Source organism: Notolepis coatsorum, assembly GCF_963971535.1.
Source record: "Notolepis coatsorum genome assembly, chromosome: 6".
Lineage (NCBI taxonomy): Eukaryota > Metazoa > Chordata > Actinopteri > Aulopiformes > Paralepididae > Notolepis > Notolepis coatsorum.
Window position 1 is genome coordinate 27,769,200 of NC_140170.1, and position 24,097 is coordinate 27,793,296.

The 24,097-nt window shown below is 45.7% G+C and overlaps 1 protein-coding gene across 1 annotated transcript in view; it reads right to left on the minus strand.

Annotated features, from left to right (window-relative positions):
• Positions 1–7,368: 7,368 nt before the first annotated feature.
• LOC311230230 (serine-threonine kinase receptor-associated protein-like) overlaps positions 7,369–24,097 on the minus strand; it is a 51,479-nt gene continuing 34,750 nt past the window's right edge. Inside the window, exons 9-10 of the mRNA XM_084316441.1 lie at positions 8,520–8,669; positions 7,369–8,079 (exon numbers count right to left, since the gene is read on the minus strand). Coding sequence (XP_084172567.1) covers positions 8,018–8,079; positions 8,520–8,669 — 212 coding nt within the window. The 3' untranslated portion in view covers positions 7,369–8,017. The remainder of the gene's footprint in view (positions 8,080–8,519; positions 8,670–24,097) is intronic.

Below are 24,097 nucleotides of genomic sequence, written 5' to 3' on the forward strand. Positions count from 1 at the left end.
GCTGTGTAGTAATAAACGCATACTTCGACTTCGTACATTTGTGTTGGATCCGTTTCATCTACGTGAGAGTGTTTATGATAATATATTTATGCCGTGTACTGGGTGGCCGAATATTAAGTACAAAGGTAGTGGTAGTAAGTATCATATCTAGTAATACAGTCAGGGAATTGTACCCCTCAGTTACAGTCTTTATTAAGTATAATAATCTAAATATACTTAAAGTACCAAAAGTGAAAGTAGTCATTGGGCAAATATAAACATGTGCCGACATAACTCTGTACTAACACAACACGAGGTAGGAACCAGGCTGAGTATGAAACTAAGGTTGTACCTCAAAGTTCAATATTCAAAGTGCAAAACATTTACTGACTTTAACTAAAAATCTTAAATGCTCATATTGTACACGACGTCGTAGAGTCTGACTGAGCGAGTGAGTGCTGCTGCTATACTACCCGACTCCCCGAAAACCCCGCCCAGAGCGGTTGCCAGATTGGGTGGTTTTTCGAATTATTTTAAAGCCTGTTTATGGTGTGTTTTCCCAATAGTATGCAACTGCGCTCTCAGGCCCCGCGCTCTCAGGCCCCGCTCAGCAGCGCCACCCACCCAATGGCTGAATTGGAGTATTGCACTGTGCGGGCAGATCCGCGATGCGTTTATTTAAACTTTAATTAACAGATTGCAAAATGGGTACAGTACAGTACAGCTCAATACACACAATTGTTAAGGGGATGCAGACCAGAGAAAGACTTTCGTCTTGTTTACATCAGGGTCCACCATTTTCAATTCGTAATGACATTTATGACACTCAATGCAGTAGTTACATTGTGACATACAAGATATGCAAATATACAGTACTGTTAACACTTTGGTTGCCTAAGGTTAAATTAATGATATACCATAGATTGCCAGCGCTATTTGTCTATGGAGAAAGTCCCCTTCTTTGCAGGGCTATAACTTTTTAAATTCTATTGCTACATTGCCATTATTAGGGCCCATTCAAAGTCCTATATGTATTGTTCATTGTGTAGCAACGTTAAACTTTTTCATTCACATATTCATAGTAAAGTATGGTCTAATGTATAAGTATGTTTTCATCTCTTTCTGCAGCTTTCTCCAGAACGTGATCTATAGCCCCAAATGCATTATATTGATGATGAAATACAGTTTGATGGCAATCAGCGCGATATAAAAAATTCCAACTAGACGTACTTCTAGAAGTTACTACACGTCATCTGATGTTGACCGGATGGGCGAGGGGGCGTTTATAATTCCGTGGGCAGCGTTATACCAATCATCTAATGTGGGTCAAATGTTGATAATATCAGTTATTATCGAAGACGGTAACGTTACACGCTGAAACTCACCCCAGTCTCCGCGCGCCGTTGGGCGATCATCGTCGAGTAGACATTTTATCATTATGGGATATATTTTTACCCGGTCCATCTCCAGCTTGTATAATGGTATATACGTCCAAATCATGTTGTTTATCGAGTTATTGGCAATCGATCACCGTGTAGCGTGACGAGCCAGAGTCACATGAACTATAGCGAGCGCCCGAAAGTACTACGGTCGTCATGACAACCTCTATTCAACATCCTGTTTTGGCGATTGCGCCGATCGGCCACCAGATGGCGCTCCTGAACCGCCAGAGAGCTCAGTGGGTCCTGCTGGTGGATCTCAGGCCAGCGGAGGGACATTATGAATCCGATCGCAGATTTTTTAAATATTGATATAAGGACGCTGTACAGCGTCCCCCGGCAACTTTAGCATGGCCAGCAAAGACGTGAAAAGACGTGTCCCGGCAGTCAAAGTGTTAAACAGAGATCCTAACAGTAAATATATAAAAGGGGGAGGGAACTGTACATGATGAATTGAAAATAGGGGACCCTGATGTAAACAAGACGGAAGTCTTTCTCTGGTCTGCATCCCCTTACATTGGCGGCCACTGGGATGAGTCTAATATCACTAGAGACGACCAGCATATGTAAACAGACTTGGGGCTGTTTGTAGAGCTAAATCTATACTTTATAGTATTGCTATCTGTCCATTCTCATTGTCAATTGAGTCCATAAACCGTCCCTTCAAAATGGCTTAAAGAAAAATAATTCATCAATACGTTCTCATTTTATAGCGCCGTGAATATAAGCGGTATACAGCATTTGGTCTAGTATATTTCCTGGAAGGCTAGATAAAGGGCTAATAGCTACTACCGTTATATCCAATGGCATTTCCGTTATACAGAAGCTACAGTTAAAACTCAAACTGCATATGATCGGCACGATCCTCAAGCATGTATGCATGAAAAGGGGGGGGGGGGGGCGTTGTTTCTTATTATTGATTACCAATAACAGTGTTCGTCTAAGTAGCCACATACGCTGGTCGGCTGGTTGAGTATCATAACAAGGCCCGATCGGGCTGTAATTTACGTGAAAAAGATCTTACCATGAGCCGGTTGGATCCCCCCGTTATCGATCTCCATCTGGTAGATCGATATGTCCATTGGCTGATGATAAATCCCCTTATTTCATAGTGAAATCCGTGATCCAAAACGTATTCCGTGCAACAGGCTATAGGGATCGCTTCAGGTGAGTAGAAAACTACATTAGAAAAAAAAAAAAAAAACTTCGGCCACAGGGAACACTGCATTATCGCAATAGCGCCCCTAAGAGGATCTGGCCGGTAATGCACTTTCTCGAATTCAAAGAGTAGGGTACATCTGCAGTGCCGCTCGGCGACCTTGAATAGGTTATTAAAATGGAATAAAAGCCAAAACAACTTGCCACGGATATATCCGTCCTTCGGTCCTTTAACACGACCGATGGGATGAGTCTAATTAGTGGCTAGAGGACCGGGGAATGTAAACAAACGTTTTCTAACAGCTATATCTATACTTTATAGTGTTGCTATCTGTCCATTCTGATTGTCAATGGAGTGCATAAACCGTCCCTTCAAAATGGCTTAAAGAAAAAAAAATCCATCGGTAGGTTAATTGTCATTTTATAGCGCCGTGAATAAGCTTTATTGCAGATTTCGTATCATCTATTTTCTGGAAAGCTAGTTATAGAGCTAAAGGCTACTAACATTATATTCAACGGCATTTCCGTTGTATGCTAATGAAATAACACAAACTGCTTATGATCCGGACTATCCCAGAGCATCTATGGATGAAAGGGGGGTGGCGGGGGATGTCGATTAGTATTATTGATTACCAATACAGTGTCCGTGTAAGTAGCCACATTCACAGATCGATTGCTTGCGTTGCACAGCAAGCTCCGATCCGGCTATAAATTAGGTGATAAATGTCTTACCATCAGCCCGTGTGATACCCGGCAGCATTTCCCCGTTATCGATCGGCATCTGGTAGATCGATATGTCCATTGGTTGATGATAAATCCCCTTATTCCATGGTGAAATCTCCTCTTCGAAACATGATACACGGTGCATGCTGTTGGTTTGTGATCAGAGTAATATGATACTCCGTTGGAGGGTAAACATTTTTAAAATTCCATTCGCCCACAATGATACTGCAGTGAAGCGATGGCGCCCCGGATCTGGCCGGTATTGCATGTTGCCGAGGGTAGATCTGCAGAGTCGATCGGGGATCTTGATCCGGTTATTAATATGGAATAAAACAATAACAACTTGCCACGGCTATATACGTGCCTCTGGTCCAGAACGCATGGCACTGAAAGCCGTATATATACGTGGCCGGTCCCCATTGTGTTAAGCATGGATTCGAAACACGTATATATCTGTGGTCGGGCCGCGGGCGCCATTGTGTTAACAATTGTGTGTATTGAGCTGTACTGCAGATTTTGACAACAAAATTAACAATATGATGCCGCAAGTTCTGTTATATTTCAATTGCCTTACTTATTTACATAAGTATTATAGGCCTACAGCAGTATTGTACAGCCAGTAACTATACTTTTGCTCACACAATATCTTGAATGAATGAGTTTATTTATTTTGAACATAAATTGAAAATAAATAATAAACAAGTAATAAACAGATATAAAAAAAAACAAGCAGTTCATGTATAATATTGTAAAATAGCTTAGACATAGCGTATACTTGCATATAATAGTCATGTATAATAATTCCTTAATTACCATCATACGTACCCACCACATCACATATACTGTAGTGTATAGCATATAGCAAATAGTTTTACTTTTATAAGTGTTACCGCAAATCTCCACACAGTAGTTCAGATATGGTATACTAGTGAGCAATATAGAATGTACAGTGATTTATCCCCGCAGATGAATGTAACCTTCTGAGTCTTGGCAAATAACACCTCCATGGAGTCTTTGAATGCTTCAATGCTGGAATCTGGAGCTCTGTACACACAACTGACAATCACGTTTCTCAGATCTCTACTGAGATACAATCCATCAAGTTGTCAATGGTAGTTGACATGCATTCTACAACCTTATATTTGAACCTCTTTTCCCAATCCTGTTAATATAATTGAGTTCATATCCATTCAACTCAATGTCAACTTTTTTCTCAGAGCTAAACCAAGTTTCGTATATTGCTATGATATTGAAAGGTTTATGGAATTGCTCCAAATATTCTTTAATGTTTTGATGGTTAGCATATAAGCTTCTGCTGTTGAAGTTTTAAACAATATAAAACTCAAAAGTATTATTATAATTCTTCTTATAATATTGAAACATAGCAGCAAATAACTCAGTAGTGCAATAATGACGGCATCCTCTCATGTTATTTAGACTTCATATCAATAAGGTTTAGCTTTGTCAACAAACAGGCCAGAGGATGTACATACCGTATGAGTAAAATATATACTTTATAGATTTCTCTTTTCTTTTTTGCTCACATATCTTAATATAAAACTCGAGCTCTGCCCCTCTGTGTTCACATAAGTTGCTGCTGCAATACCAATCAGATTGCTTCCCCAAGATGGCGGCGGTCTCGTGACCCAAATCAGCCATTGGGTGGGTGGCGCTAAGATGGCGGCGGTCTCGTGACCCAAATCAGCCATTGGGTGGGTGGCGCTAAGATGGCGGCGGTCTCGTGACCCAAATCAGCCATTGGGAGAGAGCGGGGCCTGAGAGCGCTGTGCTCTGCCTGTCTGCAGATGGATGCTTCTTGGGTTTTCGGCTGAAAGGCATATGAAATCTGGCACACTTTTGAACGCCGTTATAATATAGTGCTGAGAATTAACGCACTTTTGAACGCCGTTATACAGTGCTGAGAATGAACGTGTTCTCAATTACGTTCATCTAGCGGAAAAAACATCCGTTCAGTTCACGTTCGCCCAAAATACGAACACGTTCAGTTGCATCACTGACCATTCCTCGCTTGAACACGTTTTTGTTCCGGATTCAAGTCCACATTATCAGTATATTCCATCATGGACGCATGAAAGGGGGGGGGGGGGGGTCGTTCCTTGATTGTTCGAGCGTCGGTAACAACATTCGCATTGAACACTAGAAACGGTTACCAGCCCGATCGGTATGAAAGCATTGCAGGATCAGGCTATAATTGACGTAGAATCGCTTACCTTCGGCCGAAAGTAATCCAAAAAGAATATTCCAATTTCTTGATCGCCATCTGGTAGATCCAATCCCTATTTGATCGATGTTATAAACGACCATAACATACGGATCAAGCATAATTGACGTGCTTCGATCAGACTAGGCTGCAGAAACAAATTAGTGGGGGGGGCATAAAATGTTCTCGGGGGGGCACAATGGTTTTTCAACACAGGTTCCCTTTTATACGTTTCAGCTGGGACAGCGGCGCTGTGGCTTGCTTGCCGTTGCCCACAGTGCTGAACTAAACAGCAGAGAGGCAATTGAAAAATCTAATTTCTCTCTTAAGAACTTTCACTTATACAAAAACAGACTGAACGGATATATATAACAGACCTGCTGGGGCAGCGAACTAAGAGCAGGGGACACAAACAGGCTGGATAAGATGGTCAAGAAGGCCAGTAGCGTGGTTGGGGTGGAGCTGGACTCTAGCGAGGGTGGCGGAGAGGAGGAGCCTTGCTAAGCTCCAGGCCATCAGGGAAAACCCCTCCCACCCACTATACACAGACTTGGCTGACAGGAGGAGCATGTTATAGGCTCATACTACCTAAATGCAGCACTGAACGGCACAGGAAGTCCTTCATTCCGACAGCCATCAGACTATACAATGCATCACTGTGCCTCACTGCATCACTGCATCACTGAGCACAGAGTGACAATTACCATCTTCCTGGACTCTTACTTTTTAAACAGCACTGTGCATTATTACACCTACTGTAGACTTCAGTATATTTTTACTGTATTTATTTACTGTATCTTTTATTCTATTTCATTTTATTCTATTCTTAGACCATTTGTTTTGTTATTCTTATTTGTGACTTGTTCTGTCTAAATGTTTAATGTTGAGTGATTTGCAGTGTCAAATTTCCCTCAGGATAATACATTTCTATTCTATTCTATATCTTTGAAAAGTCTCCATTTATTCAACACTTCTGAATTCACTGACAAACTGAACTGAACTGAAAAAAATAAGGTGCATAAAAAAGCAAACAATTTCTCCACAGGCTACTCACCATCATAAGTAGAGAGGCAAGCAGCGTTTGGGGACAGAGTGAAATCTTCTTAAAACACTGCCCCTCCACTCATTCCTGAACTTTTTTGTTAAGTCCTTCTCAAATGCCAACTGAATTAAATTGGCCTTAGTTGCGTCGATGAAGCATACTAAGGCGATGTTCTGTAAAGACGTTCTTGAGGGTAGAAAACGAAATCTCACAGAGTGCCGTGCTAGCTTCAGTAGTTTTGTTGTTGACATCAGTGCCCACTAGGATTTGGATAGTTGACTTTGATTTATAAATAAAAAATTACCAGGGTGGGCACAGCTGACTCAGTGGGCGGGCCCGGCCCCCTAATGCCCGCCCATGGCGCCGGGACTGGCTTCGATGTGACCGGCTGGACTGTGTCGCTTCCCGAGAACAAAGAATGAAATTTGAGACCTGGGGATTTTCCACAGCAGAGGACACACTGTTGGAAATGTAGCTCGATACCGCCGCCTGGTAGGATGCAGCCGGTACTGCACCTTTGGATTCCCACTATGCATTTTCAGCCAAAACACATCACCCTGAGAATGAATCGGGTATTAAAATCGAAAAAAATGAAAAACGATCCAGAAACGTGTTAACACGTGAATGGCACTCAACCGTTGACCGTCAGAAACGTGTTTATCCATGAACGGCACTGAATATGTTAAAGAAAGTTTATTTAATAAAATAAAAAAATGACTAATTTAAAATCATATTAATCACTTTATTCAAATTGAGGTTATATATTTTTATTTTTGGATTACATCAAAATATGACAGACGTTCGAATACTTCAATAGAAGTGTTAAAAAATGACATTGGGTACAGCCCTCCCTACCCACAACACACTCAGCAGTTAGTAAAGGATGACCACAAAGGGTTATCAGTAGGACGACTACAAAACACCCAGTTGGAGACGGCATGTAAACTTTTTTTTGTTTTTAATTTAACAATGAAATACAGGTGCAACACTTGCAAAGAGGACTTAAAAAAACAGAGGCAAAGAACTAGAATTTCACATCTGAAATGTAAACACTTCTCTCCTGTAGAACTAAAATGTTTAAAGGTTTAAAGCGAGTAGGAGCGGGCGTGGCTCCTCTCTCGGGGAACTCAACTCAACAGCATGGTCATATCGTCCAAAAAGAAAACAACGCTGTGGAGGAGCACAGCAGCACGGCAGAGCTCAGACCTAGCTGCCACGAGGCCCCCTGCTGGACGTACCTCCTCCCTGCAGGCCTCCAGCCTCCTCTCCAGCCAGACGGAGCAAAGAGAACACACCTTGGCAAACTGAGGACGGGGTTAATTATTCAACCCGTTTTTGAAGAAAAAAAGTGGCTTCTGCCTTGCCGGCACATTCAGTTGACCGATGAACAACTTCCACAGCGGTGGGAGGGGAGGGGGGGGGGGGGGGCTTGGGTCCTTGGTTTCCACGGCAACCTCAGGCCTTGATTTCAGGCGGCGTAGTCGTCAGACACTCTGTGCTGTCTGAGATCAGCTCCTCTGTGAAACAGAACAAAGTGGTGATCCTCCACACAACATTTTAGCCGACCACCTGCTCGTAGCTCTTTGTGGAATATTGCTTAAAGGAACACAGCAACATTATGGGAAATGCACTTACATTCTTCTCCAGAGTCAGACAACAAGATAGATACCAGTTTCCTCTCTGTGTTCAGTAGAAAGCTATCCGGCTGCAAGCTAGCCTAGCTCAGCGGATACGGACCACTAGCCTAGCTTAAAACTCAGGGAGAGGTGTTTTTGGCCAACAGCGAGGCTAGCTGGTTCATATCCGCTTCCATTCATTTGTGCTAAGCTAGGCTAGCGTGCAGCCGGTTAGCTTTCTACTTGACGCACAGAGAGGAAACTGGCTATTTGTAGATCTCTCTTCTGGAGACACCAGACTAATGGTCTAGTAGATCTCCGTTGATTGATTGGTTCCTCACCTGGCAGGACACACTTCCACAAGCCGTACGTCTTCCCCACAGCCGTCTGCCACAAGCGCAGCGTTCCGTCTTCAGAGCCGCTGGCGTAGAGCTCCCCGTCCGGGCTGAAGCGAACACAGTGGACGGGCCCGAAGTGGCCCTTGTAGGACTCTGAGTGGAGGGTGAGGGACCAGACAGGAGAGACAGACAGATCAGAGACTGAGGACCAGACTGAGTGGAGGGTGAGGGACCAGACAGGAGAGACAGACAGATCAGAGACGGAGGACCAGACTGAGTGGAGGGTGAGGGACCAGACAGGAGAGACAGACAGATCAGAGACGGAGGACCAGACTGAGTGGAGGGTGAGGGACCAGACAGGAGAGACAGACAGATCAGAGACGGAGGACCAGACTGAGTGGAGGGTGAGGGACCAGACAGGAGAGACAGACAGATCAGAGACGGAGGACCAGACTGAGTGGAGGGTGAGGGACCAGACAGGAGAGACAGACAGATCAGAGACGGAGGACCAGACTGAGTGGAGGGTGAGGGACCAGACAGGAGAGACAGACAGATCAGAGACGGAGGACCAGACTGAGTGGAGGGTGAGGGACCAGACAGGAGAGACAGACAGATCAGAGACGGAGGACCAGACTGAGTGGAGGGTGAGGGACCAGACAGGAGAGACAGACAGATCAGAGACGGAGGACCAGACTGAGTGGAGGGTGAGGGACCAGACAGGAGAGACAGACAGATCAGAGACGGAGGACCAGACTGAGTGGACTGCATAAAGTCTTCTGACTCAAAGTGCTTCAGAACTTGTGCCTCACATTCGCTCACTCACTCTGCCAGCTCAGACAAGACGTCCACCAGCTCAGCAGTTAGAGGTACAGTGTCTTGCTGAACCTTCAGATTAGCAGACGATTGCTCTGCCTCCTGAGCCACTGCCATGGTGTCCATCAATTACTTTATATCAAATATGTGTGTGTGTGTTTTCTTTTTACCCAGATCCTCCTTGGTGCTGTAGTCATATCTACCTAGTTCCTCCTCCTGGGTGCTGTAGTCATATCTACCTAGTTCCTCCTCCTTGGTGCTGTAGTCATATCTACCTAGTTCCTCCTCCTTGGTGCTGTAGTCATATCTACCTAGTTCCTCCTTGGTGCTGTAGTCATATCTACCTAGTTCCTCCTTGGTGCTGTAGTCATATCTACCTAGTTCCTCCTTGGTGCCGTAGTCATATCTACCTAGTTCCTCCTCCTTGGTGCTGTAGTCATATCTACCTAGTTCCTCCTCCTTGGTGCTGTAGTCATATCTACCTAGTTCCTCCTCCTGGGTGCTGTAGTCATATCTACCTAGTTCCTCCTCCTTGGTGCTGTAGTCATATCTACCTAGTTCCTCCTCCTTGGTGCTGTAGTCATATCTACCTAGTTCCTCCTCCTGGGTGCTGTAGTCATATCTACCTAGTTCCTCCTTGGTGCTGTAGTCATATCTACCTAGTTCCTCCTTGGTGCTGTAGTCATATCTACCTAGTTCCTCCTTGGTGCTGTAGTCATATCTACCTAGTTCCTCCTTGGTGCCGTAGTCATATCTACCTAGTTCCTCCTCCTTGGTGCTGTAGTCATATCTACCTAGTTCCTCCTCCTTGGTGCTGTAGTCATATCTACCTAGTTCCTCCTTGGTGCTGTAGTCATATCTACCTAGTTCCTCCTCCTTGGTGCTGTAGTCATATCTACCTAGTTCCTCCTTGGTGCTGTAGTCATATCTACCTAGTTCCTCCTTGGTGCCGTAGTCATATCTACCTAGTTCCTCCTCCTTGGTGCTGTAGTCATATCTACCTAGTTCCTCCTCCTTGGTGCTGTAGTCATATCTACCTAGTTCCTCCTTGGTGCTGTAGTCATATCTACCTAGTTCCTCCTTGGTGCTGTAGTCATATCTACCTAGTTCCTCCTGGGTGCTGTAGTCATATCTACCTAGTTCATCCTCCTTGGTGCTGTAGTCATATCTACCTAGTTCCTCCTCCTTGGTGCTGTAGTCATATCTACCTAGTTCCTCCTTGGTGCCGTAGTCATATCTACCTAGTTCCTCCTCCTTGGTGCTGTAGTCATATCTACCTAGTTCCTCCTCCTTGGTGCTGTAGTCATATCTACCTAGTTCCTCCTCCTGGGTGCTGTAGTCATATCTACCTAGTTCCTCCTCCTTGGTGCTGTAGTCATATCTACCTAGTTCCTCCTCCTTGGTGCTGTAGTCATATCTACCTAGTTCCTCCTCCTGGGTGCTGTAGTCATATCTACCTAGTTCCTCCTTGGTGCTGTAGTCATATCTACCTAGTTCCTCCTTGGTGCTGTAGTCATATCTACCTAGTTCCTCCTTGGTGCTGTAGTCATATCTACCTAGTTCCTCCTTGGTGCCGTAGTCATATCTACCTAGTTCCTCCTCCTTGGTGCTGTAGTCATATCTACCTAGTTCCTCCTCCTTGGTGCTGTAGTCATATCTACCTAGTTCCTCCTTGGTGCTGTAGTCATATCTACCTAGTTCCTCCTCCTTGGTGCTGTAGTCATATCTACCTAGTTCCTCCTTGGTGCTGTAGTCATATCTACCTAGTTCCTCCTTGGTGCCGTAGTCATATCTACCTAGTTCCTCCTCCTTGGTGCTGTAGTCATATCTACCTAGTTCCTCCTCCTTGGTGCTGTAGTCATATCTACCTAGTTCCTCCTTGGTGCTGTAGTCATATCTACCTAGTTCCTCCTTGGTGCTGTAGTCATATCTACCTAGTTCCTCCTGGGTGCTGTAGTCATATCTACCTAGTTCATCCTCCTTGGTGCTGTAGTCATATCTACCTAGTTCCTCCTCCTTGGTGCTGTAGTCATATCTACCTAGTTCCTCCTTGGTGCTGTAGTCATATCTACCTAGTTCCTCCTCCTTGGTGCTGTAGTAATATCTACCTAGTTCCTCCTCCTTGGTGCTGTAGTCATATCTACCTAGTTCCTCCTTGGTGCTGTAGTCATATCTACCTAGTTCCTCCTTGGTGCTGTAGTCATATCTACCTAGTTCCTCCTTGGTGCTGTAGTCATATCTACCTAGTTCCTCCTTGGTGTCGTAGTCATATCTACCTAGTTCCTCCTTGGTGTCGTAGTCATATCTACCTAGTTCCTCCTTGGTGCTGTAGTCATATCTACCTAGTTCCTCCTTGGTGCTGTAGTCATATCTACCTAGTTCCTCCTCCTTGGTGCTGTAGTCATATCTACCTAGTTCCTCCTTGGTGCTGTAGTCATATCTACCTAGTTCCTCCTGGGTGCTGTAGTCATATCTACCTAGTTCCTCCTTGGTGCTGTAGTCATATCTACCTAGTTCCTCCTCCTGGGTGCTGTAGTCATATCTACCTAGTTCCTCCTTGGTGCTGTAGTCATATCTACCTAGTTCCTCCTCCTTGGTGCTGTAGTAATATCTACCTAGTTCCTCCTTGGTGCTGTAGTCATATCTACCTAGTTCCTCCTTGGTGCTGTAGTCATATCTACCTAGTTCCTCCTCCTTGGTGCTGTAGTCATATCTACCTAGTTCCTCCTCCTTGGTGCTGTAGTCATATCTACCTAGTTCCTCCTCCTTGGTGCTGTAGTCATATCTACCTAGTTCCTCCTCCTTGGTGCTGTAGTCATATCTACCTAGTTCCTCCTTGGTGCTGTAGTCATATCTACCTAGTTCCTCCTCCTTGGTGCTGTAGTCATATCTACCTAGTTCCTCCTGGGTGCTGTAGTCATATCTACCTAGTTCCTCCTTGGTGCTGTAGTCATATCTACCTAGTTCCTCCTCCTTGGTGCCGTAGTCATATCTACCTAGTTCCTCCTTGGTGCCGTAGTCATATCTACCTAGTTCCTCCTGGGTGCTGTAGTCATATCTACCTAGTTCCTCCTTGGTGCTGTAGTCATATCTACCTAGTTCCTCCTGGGTGCTGTAGTCATATCTACCTAGTTCCTCCTGGGTGCTGTAGTCATATCTACCTAGTTCCTCCTCCTTGGTGCTGTAGTCATATCTACCTAGTTCCTCCTTGGTGCTGTAGTCATATCTACCTAGTTCCTCCTCCTTGGTGCTGTAGTCATATCTACCTAGTTCCTCCTTGGTGCTGTAGTCATATCTACCTAGTTCCTCCTTGGTGCTGTAGTCATATCTACCTAGTTCCTCCTTGGTGCTGTAGTCATATCTACCTAGTTCCTCCTCCTTGGTGCTGTAGTCATATCTACCTAGTTCCTCCTCCTTGGTGCTGTAGTCATATCTACCTAGTTCCTCCTTGGTGCTGTAGTCATATCTACCTAGTTCCTCCTTGGTGCTGTAGTCATATCTACCTAGTTCCTCCTTGGTGCTGTAGTCATATCTACCTAGTTCCTCCTTGGTGCTGTAGTCATATCTACCTAGTTCCTCCTTGGTGTCGTAGTCATATCTACCTAGTTCCTCCTCCTTGGTGCTGTAGTCATATCTACCTAGTTCCTCCTTGGTGCTGTAGTCATATCTACCTAGTTCCTCCTGGGTGCTGTAGTCATATCTACCTAGTTCCTCCTCCTTGGTGCTGTAGTCATATCTACCTAGTTCCTCCTTGGTGCTGTAGTCATATCTACCTAGTTCCTCCTCCTTGGTGCTGTAGTCATATCTACCTAGTTCCTCCTTGGTGCTGTAGTCATATCTACCTAGTTCCTCCTCCTTGGTGCTGTAGTCATATCTACCTAGTTCCTCCTTGGTGCTGTAGTCATATCTACCTAGTTCCTCCTGGGTGCTGTAGTCATATCTACCTAGTTCCTCCTTGGTGCCGTAGTCATATCTACCTAGTTCCTCCTTGGTGCTGTAGTCATATCTACCTAGTTCCTCCTCCTTGGTGCTGTAGTCATATCTACCTAGTTCCTCCTGGGTGCTGTAGTCATATCTACCTAGTTCCTCCTTGGTGCCGTAGTCATATCTACCTAGTTCCTCCTTGGTGCTGTAGTCATATCTACCTAGTTCCTCCTCCTTGGTGCTGTAGTCATATCTACCTAGTTCCTCCTTGGTGCTGTAGTCATATCTACCTAGTTCCTCCTTGGTGCTGTAGTCATATCTACCTAGTTCCTCCTTGGTGCCGTAGTCATATCTACCTAGTTCCTCCTTGGTGCCGTAGTCATATCTACCTAGTTCCTCCTTGGTGCCGTAGTCATATCTACCTAGTTCCTCCTTGGTGCCGTAGTCATATCTACCTAGTTCATCCTCCTTGGTGCCGTAGTCATATCTACCTAGTTCCTCCTCCTTGGTGCCGTAGTCATATCTACCTAGTTCCTCCTTGGTGCTGTAGTCATATCTACCTAGTTCCTCCTTGGTGCTGTAGTCATATCTACCTAGTTCCTCCTCCTTGGTGCTGTAGTCATATCTACCTAGTTCCTCCTTGGTGCTGTAGTCATATCTACCTAGTTCCTCCTTGGTGCCGTAGTCATATCTACCTAGTTCCTCCTTGGTGCTGTAGTCATATCTACCTAGTTCCTCCTTGGTGCTGTAGTCATATCTACCTAGTTCCTCCTGGGTGCTGTAGTCATATCTACCTAGTTCCTCCTGGGTGCTGTAGTCATATCTACCTAGTTCCTCCTTGGTGCTGTAGTCATATCTACCTAGTTCCTCCTTGGTGCCGTAGTCATATCTACCTAGTTCCTCCTCCTTGGTGCTGTAGTCATATCTACCTAGTTCCTCCTCCTTGGTGCTGTAGTCATATCTACCTAGTTCCTCCTCCTGGGTGCTGTAGTCATATCTACCTAGTTCCTCCTCCTTGGTGCTGTAGTCATATCTACCTAGTTCCTCCTCCTTGGTGCTGTAGTCATATCTACCTAGTTCCTCCTCCTGGGTGCTGTAGTCATATCTACCTAGTTCCTCCTTGGTGCTGTAGTCATATCTACCTAGTTCCTCCTTGGTGCTGTAGTCATATCTACCTAGTTCCTCCTTGGTGCTGTAGTCATATCTACCTAGTTCCTCCTTGGTGCCGTAGTCATATCTACCTAGTTCCTCCTCCTTGGTGCTGTAGTCATATCTACCTAGTTCCTCCTCCTTGGTGCTGTAGTCATATCTACCTAGTTCCTCCTTGGTGCTGTAGTCATATCTACCTAGTTCCTCCTCCTTGGTGCTGTAGTCATATCTACCTAGTTCCTCCTTGGTGCTGTAGTCATATCTACCTAGTTCCTCCTTGGTGCCGTAGTCATATCTACCTAGTTCCTCCTCCTTGGTGCTGTAGTCATATCTACCTAGTTCCTCCTCCTTGGTGCTGTAGTCATATCTACCTAGTTCCTCCTTGGTGCTGTAGTCATATCTACCTAGTTCCTCCTTGGTGCTGTAGTCATATCTACCTAGTTCCTCCTGGGTGCTGTAGTCATATCTACCTAGTTCATCCTCCTTGGTGCTGTAGTCATATCTACCTAGTTCCTCCTCCTTGGTGCTGTAGTCATATCTACCTAGTTCCTCCTTGGTGCTGTAGTCATATCTACCTAGTTCCTCCTCCTTGGTGCTGTAGTAATATCTACCTAGTTCCTCCTCCTTGGTGCTGTAGTCATATCTACCTAGTTCCTCCTTGGTGCTGTAGTCATATCTACCTAGTTCCTCCTTGGTGCTGTAGTCATATCTACCTAGTTCCTCCTTGGTGCTGTAGTCATATCTACCTAGTTCCTCCTTGGTGTCGTAGTCATATCTACCTAGTTCCTCCTTGGTGTCGTAGTCATATCTACCTAGTTCCTCCTTGGTGCTGTAGTCATATCTACCTAGTTCCTCCTTGGTGCTGTAGTCATATCTACCTAGTTCCTCCTCCTTGGTGCTGTAGTCATATCTACCTAGTTCCTCCTTGGTGCTGTAGTCATATCTACCTAGTTCCTCCTGGGTGCTGTAGTCATATCTACCTAGTTCCTCCTTGGTGCTGTAGTCATATCTACCTAGTTCCTCCTCCTGGGTGCTGTAGTCATATCTACCTAGTTCCTCCTTGGTGCTGTAGTCATATCTACCTAGTTCCTCCTCCTTGGTGCTGTAGTAATATCTACCTAGTTCCTCCTTGGTGCTGTAGTCATATCTACCTAGTTCCTCCTTGGTGCTGTAGTCATATCTACCTAGTTCCTCCTCCTTGGTGCTGTAGTCATATCTACCTAGTTCCTCCTCCTTGGTGCTGTAGTCATATCTACCTAGTTCCTCCTCCTTGGTGCTGTAGTCATATCTACCTAGTTCCTCCTCCTTGGTGCTGTAGTCATATCTACCTAGTTCCTCCTCCTTGGTGCTGTAGTCATATCTACCTAGTTCCTCCTTGGTGCTGTAGTCATATCTACCTAGTTCCTCCTCCCTGGTGCTGTAGTCATATCTACCTAGTTCCTCCTGGGTGCTGTAGTCATATCTACCTAGTTCCTCCTTGGTGCTGTAGTCATATCTACCTAGTTCCTCCTCCTTGGTGCCGTAGTCATATCTACCTAGTTCCTCCTTGGTGCCGTAGTCATATCTACCTAGTTCCTCCTGGGTGCTGTAGTCATATCTACCTAGTTCCTCCTTGGTGCTGTAGTCATATCTACCTAGTTCCTCCTGGGTGCTGTAGTCATATCTACCTAGTTCCTCCTGGGTGCTGTAGTCATATCTACCTAGTTCCTCCTCCTTGGTGCTGTAGTCATATCTACCTAGTTCCTCCTTGGTGCTGTAGTCATATCTACCTAGTTCCTCCACCTTGGTGCTGTAGTCATATCTACCTAGTTCCTCCTTGGTGCTGTAGTCATATCTACCTAGTTCCTCCTTGGTGCTGTAGTCATATCTACCTAGTTCCTCCTTGGTGCTGTAGTCATATCTACCTAGTTCCTCCTCCTTGGTGCTGTAGTCATATCTACCTAGTTCCTCCTCCTTGGTGCTGTAGTCATATCTACCTAGTTCCTCCTTGGTGCTGTAGTCATATCTACCTAGTTCCTCCTTGGTGCTGTAGTCATATCTACCTAGTTCCTCCTTGGTGCTGTAGTCATATCTACCTAGTTCCTCCTTGGTGCTGTAGTCATATCTACCTAGTTCCTCCTTGGTGTCGTAGTCATATCTACCTAGTTCCTCCTCCTTGGTGCTGTAGTCATATCTACCTAGTTCCTCCTTGGTGCTGTAGTCATATCTACCTAGTTCCTCCTGGGTGCTGTAGTCATATCTACCTAGTTCCTCCTCCTTGGTGCTGTAGTCATATCTACCTAGTTCCTCCTTGGTGCTGTAGTCATATCTACCTAGTTCCTCCTCCTTGGTGCTGTAGTCATATCTACCTAGTTCCTCCTTGGTGCTGTAGTCATATCTACCTAGTTCCTCCTCCTTGGTGCTGTAGTCATATCTACCTAGTTCCTCCTTGGTGCTGTAGTCATATCTACCTAGTTCCTCCTGGGTGCTGTAGTCATATCTACCTAGTTCCTCCTTGGTGCCGTAGTCATATCTACCTAGTTCCTCCTTGGTGCTGTAGTCATATCTACCTAGTTCCTCCTCCTTGGTGCTGTAGTCATATCTACCTAGTTCCTCCTGGGTGCTGTAGTCATATCTACCTAGTTCCTCCTTGGTGCCTGTAGTCATATCTACCTAGTTCCTCCTTGGTGCTGTAGTCATATCTACCTAGTTCCTCCTCCTTGGTGCTGTAGTCATATCTACCTAGTTCCTCCTTGGTGCTGTAGTCATATCTACCTAGTTCCTCCCTTGGTGCTGTAGTCATATCTACCTAGTTCCTCCTTGGTGCCGTAGTCATATCTACCTAGTTCCTCCTGGTCTGCCGTAGTCATATCTACCTAGTTCCTCCTTGGTGCCGTAGTCATATCTACCTAGTTCCTCCTTGGTGCCGTAGTCATATCTACCTAGTTCTCCTCCTTGGTGCCGTAGTCATATCTACCTAGTTCCTCCTCCTTGGTGCCGTAGTCATATCTACCTAGTCCTCCTTGGTGCTGTAGTCATATCTACCTAGTTCCTCCTTGGTGCTGTAGTCATATCTACCTAGTTCCTCCTCCTTGGTGCTGTAGTCATATCTACCTAGTTCCTCCTGGTGCTGTAGTCATATCTACCTAGTTCCTCCTTGGTGCCGTAGTCATATCTACCTAGTTCCTCCTTGGTGCTGTAGTCATATCTACCTAGTTCCTCCTTGGTGCTGTAGTCATATCTACCTAGTTCCTCCTGGGTGCTGTAGTCATATCTACCTAGTTCCTCCTGGGTGCTGTAGTCATATCTACCTAGTTCCTCCTTGGTGCTGTAGTCATATCTACCTAGTTCCTCCTTGGTGCCGTAGTCATATCTACCTAGTTCCTCCTGGGTGCTGTAGTCATATCTACCTAGTTCCTCCTCCTTGGTGCTGTAGTCATATCTACCTAGTTCCTCCTTGGTGCTGTAGTCATATCTACCTAGTTCCTCCTGGGTGCTGTAGTCATATCTACCTAGTTCCTCCTTGGTGCTGTAGGTCATATCTACCTAGTTCCTCCTTGGTGCTGTAGTCATATCTACCTAGTTCCTCCTTGGTGCTGTAGTCATATCTACCTAGTTCCTCCTTGGTGCTGTAGTCATATCTACCTAGTTCCTCCTTGGTGCTGTAGTCATATCTACCTAGTTCCTCCTTGGTGCTGTAGTCATATCTACCTAGTTCCTCCTGGGTGCCGTAGTCATATCTACCTAGTTCCTCCTTGGTGGCTGTAGTCATATCTACCTAGTTCCTCCTGGGTGCTGTAGTCATATCTACCTAGTTCCTCCTTGGTGCTGTAGACATATCTACCTAGTTCCTCCTTGGTGCTGTAGTCATATCTACCTAGTTCCTCCTGGGTGCTGTAGTCATATCTACCTAGTTCCTCCTTGGTGCTGTAGTCATATCTACCTAGTTCCTCCTGGGTGCTGTAGTCATATCTACCTAGTTCCTCCTCCTTGGTGCTGTAGTCATATCTACCTAGTTCCTCCTTGGTGCTGTAGTCATATCTACCTAGTTCCTCCTCCTTGGTGCTGTAGTCATATCTACCTAGTTCCTCCTTGGTGCTGTAGTCATATCTACCTAGTTCCTCCTCCTTGTGCTGTAGTCATATCTACCTAGTTCCTCCTTGGTGCTGTAGTCATATCTACCTAGTTCCTCCTGGGTGCTGTAGTCATATCTACCTAGTTCCTCCTTGGTGCCGTAGTCATATCTACCTAGTTCCTCCTTGGTGCTGTAGTCATATCTACCTAGTTCCTCCTCCTTGGTGCTGTAGTCATATCTACCTAGTTCCTCCTGGGTGCTGTAGTCATATCTACCTAGTTCCTCCTTGGTGCCGTAGTCATATCTACCTAGTTCCTCCTTGGTGCTGTAGTCATATCTACCTAGTTCCTCCTCCTTGGTGCTGTAGTCATATCTACCTAGTTCCTCCTTGGTGCTGTAGTCATATCTACCTAGTTCCTCCTTGGTGCTGTAGTCATATCTACCTAGTTCCTCCTTGGTGCCGTAGTCATATCTACCTAGTTCCTCCTTGGTGCCGTAGTCTAGGTCATATCTACCTAGTTCCTCTTGGTGCTGTAGTCATATCTACCTAGTTCCTCCTTGGTGCCGTAGTCATATCTACCTAGTTCCTCCTTGGTGCTGTAGTCATATCTACCTAGTTCATCCTCCTTGGTGCTGTAGTCATATCTACCTAGTTCCCTCCTCCTTGGTGCCGTAGTCATATCTACCTAGTTCCTCCTTGGTGCCTGTAGTCATATCTACCTAGTTCCTCCTTGGTGCTGTAGTCATATCTACCTAGTTCCTCCTCATTGGTGCTGTAGTCATATCTACCTAGTTCCTCCTTGGTGCTGTAGTCATATCTACCTAGTTCCTCCTTGGTGCTGTAGTCATATCTACCTAGTTCCTCCTGGGTGCTGTAGTCATATCTACCTAGTTCCTCCTTGGTGCTGTAGTCATATCTACCTAGTTCCTCCTTGGTGCTGTAGTCATATCTACCTAGTTCCTCCTTGGTGCCGTAGTCATATCTACCTAGTTCCTCCTTGGTGCTGTAGTCATATCTACCTAGTTCCTCCTTGGTGCCGTAGTCATATCTACCTAGTTCCTCCTGGTGCTGTAGTCATATCTACCTAGTTCCTCCTGGGTGCTGAAGTCATATCTACCTAGTTCCTCCTTGGTGCCGTAGTCATATCTACTTAGTTCATCCTCCTTGGTGCCGTAGTCATATCTACCTAGTTCCTCCTCCTTGGTGCCGTAGTCATATCTACCTAGTTCCTCCTTGGTGCTGTAGTCATATCTACCTAGTTCCTCCTTGGTGCTGTAGTCATATCTACCTAGTTCCTCCTCCTTGGTGCTGTAGTCATATCTACCTAGTTCCTCCTTGGTGCTGTAGTCATATCTACCTAGTTCCTCGGTGCCGTAGTCATATCTACCTAGTTCCTCCTTGGTGCTGTAGTCATATCTACCTAGTTCCTCCTTGGTGCTGTAGTCATATCTACCTAGTTCCTCCTGGGTGCTGTAGTCATATCTACCTAGTTCCTCCTGGGTGCTGTAGTCATATCTACCTAGTTCCTCCTTGGTGCTGTAGTCATATCTACCTAGTTCCTCCTTGGTGCCGTAGTCATATCTACCTAGTTCCTCTGGGTGCTGTAGTCATATCTACCTAGTTCCTCCTCCTTGGTGCTGTAGTCATATCTACCTAGTTCCTCCTTGGTGCTGTAGTCATATCTACCTAGTTCCTCCTGGGTGCTGTAGTCATATCTACCTAGTCCTCCTTGGTGCTGTAGTCATATCTACCTAGTTCCTCCTTGGTGCTGTAGTCATATCTACCTAGTTCCTCCTTGGTGCTGTAGTCATATCTACCTAGTTCCTCCTTGGTGCTGTAGTCATATCTACCTAGTTCCTCCTTGGTGCTGTAGTCATATCTACCTAGTTCCTCCTGGGTGCCGTAGTCATATCTACCTAGTTCCTCCTTGGTGCTGTAGTCATATCTACCTAGTTCCTCCTGGGTGCTGTAGTCATATCTACCTAGTTCCTCCTTGGTGCTGTAGTCATATCTACCTAGTTCCTCCTTGGTGCTGTAGTCATATCTACCTAGTTCCTCCTGGGTGCTGTAGTCATATCTACCTAGTTCCTCCTTGGTGCTGTAGTCATATCTACCTAGTTCCTCCGGGTGCTGTAGTCATATCTACCTAGTTTCCTCCTTGGTGCTGTAGTCATATCTACCTAGTTCCTCCTGGGTGCTGTAGTCATATCTACCTAGTTCCTCCTCCTTGGTGCTGTAGTCATATCTACCTAGTTCCTCCTGGGTGCTGTAGTCATATCTACCCAGTTCCTCCTGGGTGCTGTAGTCATATCTACCTAGTTCCTCCTTGGTGCTGTAGTCATATCTACCTAGTTCCTCCTCCTTGGTGCTGTAGTCATATCTACCTAGTTCCTCCTTGGTGCTGTAGTCATATCTACCTAGTTCCTCCTTGGTGCTGTAGTCATATCTACCTAGTTCCTCCTCCTTGGTGCCATAGTCATATCTACCTAGTTCCTCCTCCTTGGTGCTGTAGTCATATCTACCTAGTTCCTCCTTGGTGCTGTAGTCATATCTACCTAGTTCCTCCTGGGTGCTGTAGTCATATCTACCTAGTTCCTCCTTGGTGCTGTAGTCATATCTACCTAGTTCCTCCTTGGTGCTGTAGTCATATCTACCTAGTTCCTCCTGGGTGCTGTAGTCATATCTACCTAGTTCCTCCTTGGTGCTGTAGTCATATCTACCTAGTTCCTCCTTGGTGCTGTAGTTATATCTACCTAGTTCCTCCTTGGTGCTGTAGTCATATCTACCTAGTTCCTCCTGGGTGCTGTAGTCATATCTACCTAGTTCCTCCTTGGTGCTGTAGTCATATCTACCTAGTTCCTCCTTGGTGCTGTAGTCATATCTACCTAGTTCCTCCTTGGTGCCGTAGTCATATCTACCTAGTTCCTCCTTGGTGCCGTAGTCATATCTACCTAGTTCCTCCTTGGTGCTGTAGTCATATCTACCTAGTTCCTCCTTGGTGCCGTAGTCATATCTACCTAGTTCCTCCTTGGTGCTGTAGTCATATCTACCTAGTTCATCCTCCTTGGTGCTGTAGTCATATCTACCTAGTTCCTCCTCCTTGGTGCCGTAGTCATATCTACCTAGTTCCTCCTTGGTGCTGTAGTCATATCTACCTAGTTCCTCCTTGGTGCTGTAGTCATATCTACCTAGTTCCTCCTCATTGGTGCTGTAGTCATATCTACCTAGTTCCTCCTTGGTGCTGTAGTCATATCTACCTAGTTCCTCCTTGGTGCTGTAGTCATATCTACCTAGTTCCTCCTGGGTGCTGTAGTCATATCTACCTAGTTCCTCCTTGGTGCTGTAGTCATATCTACCTAGTTCCTCCTTGGTGCTGTAGTCATATCTACCTAGTTCCTCCTTGGTGCCGTAGTCATATCTACCTAGTTCCTCCTTGGTGCTGTAGTCATATCTACCTAGTTCCTCCTTGGTGCCGTAGTCATATCTACCTAGTTCCTCCTTGGTGCTGTAGTCATATCTACCTAGTTCCTCCTGGGTGCTGAAGTCATATCTACCTAGTTCCTCCTTGGTGCCGTAGTCATATCTACTTAGTTCATCCTCCTTGGTGCCGTAGTCATATCTACCTAGTTCCTCCTCCTTGGTGCCGTAGTCATATCTACCTAGTTCCTCCTTGGTGCTGTAGTCATATCTACCTAGTTCCTCCTTGGTGCTGTAGTCATATCTACCTAGTTCCTCCTCCTTGGTGCTGTAGTCATATCTACCTAGTTCCTCCTTGGTGCTGTAGTCATATCTACCTAGTTCCTCCTTGGTGCCGTAGTCATATCTACCTAGTTCCTCCTTGGTGCTGTAGTCATATCTACCTAGTTCCTCCTTGGTGCTGTAGTCATATCTACCTAGTTCCTCCTGGGTGCTGTAGTCATATCTACCTAGTTCCTCCTGGGTGCTGTAGTCATATCTACCTAGTTCCTCCTTGGTGCTGTAGTCATATCTACCTAGTTCCTCCTTGGTGCCGTAGTCATATCTACCTAGTTCCTCCTGGGTGCTGTAGTCATATCTACCTAGTTCCTCCTCCTTGGTGCTGTAGTCATATCTACCTAGTTCCTCCTTGGTGCTGTAGTCATATCTACCTAGTTCCTCCTGGGTGCTGTAGTCATATCTACCTAGTTCCTCCTTGGTGCTGTAGTCATATCTACCTAGTTCCTCCTTGGTGCTGTAGTCATATCTACCTAGTTCCTCCTTGGTGCTGTAGTCATATCTACCTAGTTCCTCCTTGGTGCTGTAGTCATATCTACCTAGTTCCTCCTTGGTGCTGTAGTCATATCTACCTAGTTCCTCCTGGGTGCCGTAGTCATATCTACCTAGTTCCTCCTTGGTGCTGTAGTCATATCTACCTAGTTCCTCCTGGGTGCTGTAGTCATATCTACCTAGTTCCTCCTTGGTGCTGTAGTCATATCTACCTAGTTCCTCCTTGGTGCTGTAGTCATATCTACCTAGTTCCTCCTGGGTGCTGTAGTCATATCTACCTAGTTCCTCCTTGGTGCTGTAGTCATATCTACCTAGTTCCTCCTGGGTGCTGTAGTCATATCTACCTAGTTCCTCCTTGGTGCTGTAGTCATATCTACCTAGTTCCTCCTGGGTGCTGTAGTCATATCTACCTAGTTCCTCCTCCTTGGTGCTGTAGTCATATCTACCTAGTTCCTCCTGGGTGCTGTAGTCATATCTACCCAGTTCCTCCTGGGTGCTGTAGTCATATCTACCTAGTTCCTCCTTGGTGCTGTAGTCATATCTACCTAGTTCCTCCTCCTTGGTGCTGTAGTCATATCTACCTAGTTCCTCCTTGGTGCTGTAGTCATATCTACCTAGTTCCTCCTTGGTGCTGTAGTCATATCTACCTAGTTCCTCCTCCTTGGTGCCGTAGTCATATCTACCTAGTTCCTCCTCCTTGGTGCTGTAGTCATATCTACCTAGTTCCTCCTTGGTGCTGTAGTCATATCTACCTAGTTCCTCCTGGGTGCTGTAGTCATATCTACCTAGTTCCTCCTTGGTGCTGTAGTCATATCTACCTAGTTCCTCCTTGGTGCTGTAGTCATATCTACCTAGTTCCTCCTTGGTGCTGTAGTCATATCTACCTAGTTCCTCCTTGGTGCCGTAGTCATATCTACCTAGTTCCTCCTTGGTGCTGTAGTCATATCTACCTAGTTCCTCCTTGGTGCCGTAGTCATATCTACCTAGTTCCTCCTTGGTGCTGTAGTCATATCTACCTAGTTCCTCCTGGGTGCTGTAGTCATATCTACCTAGTTCCTCCTTGGTGCTGTAGTCATATCTACCTAGTTCCTCCTGGGTGCTGTAGTCATATCTACCTAGTTCCTCCTCCTTGGTGCTGTAGTCATATCTACCTAGTTCCTCCTCCTGGGTGCTGTAGTCATATCTACCTAGTTCCTCCTTGGTGCTGTAGTCATATCTACCTAGTTCCTCCTTGGTGCTGTAGTCATATCTACCTAGTTCCTCCTTGGTGCTGTAGTCATATCTACCTAGTTCCTCCTTGGTGCCGTAGTCATATCTACCTAGTTCCTCCTGGGTGCTGTAGTCATATCTACCTAGTTCCTCCTTGGTGCCGTAGTCATATCTACCTAGTTCCTC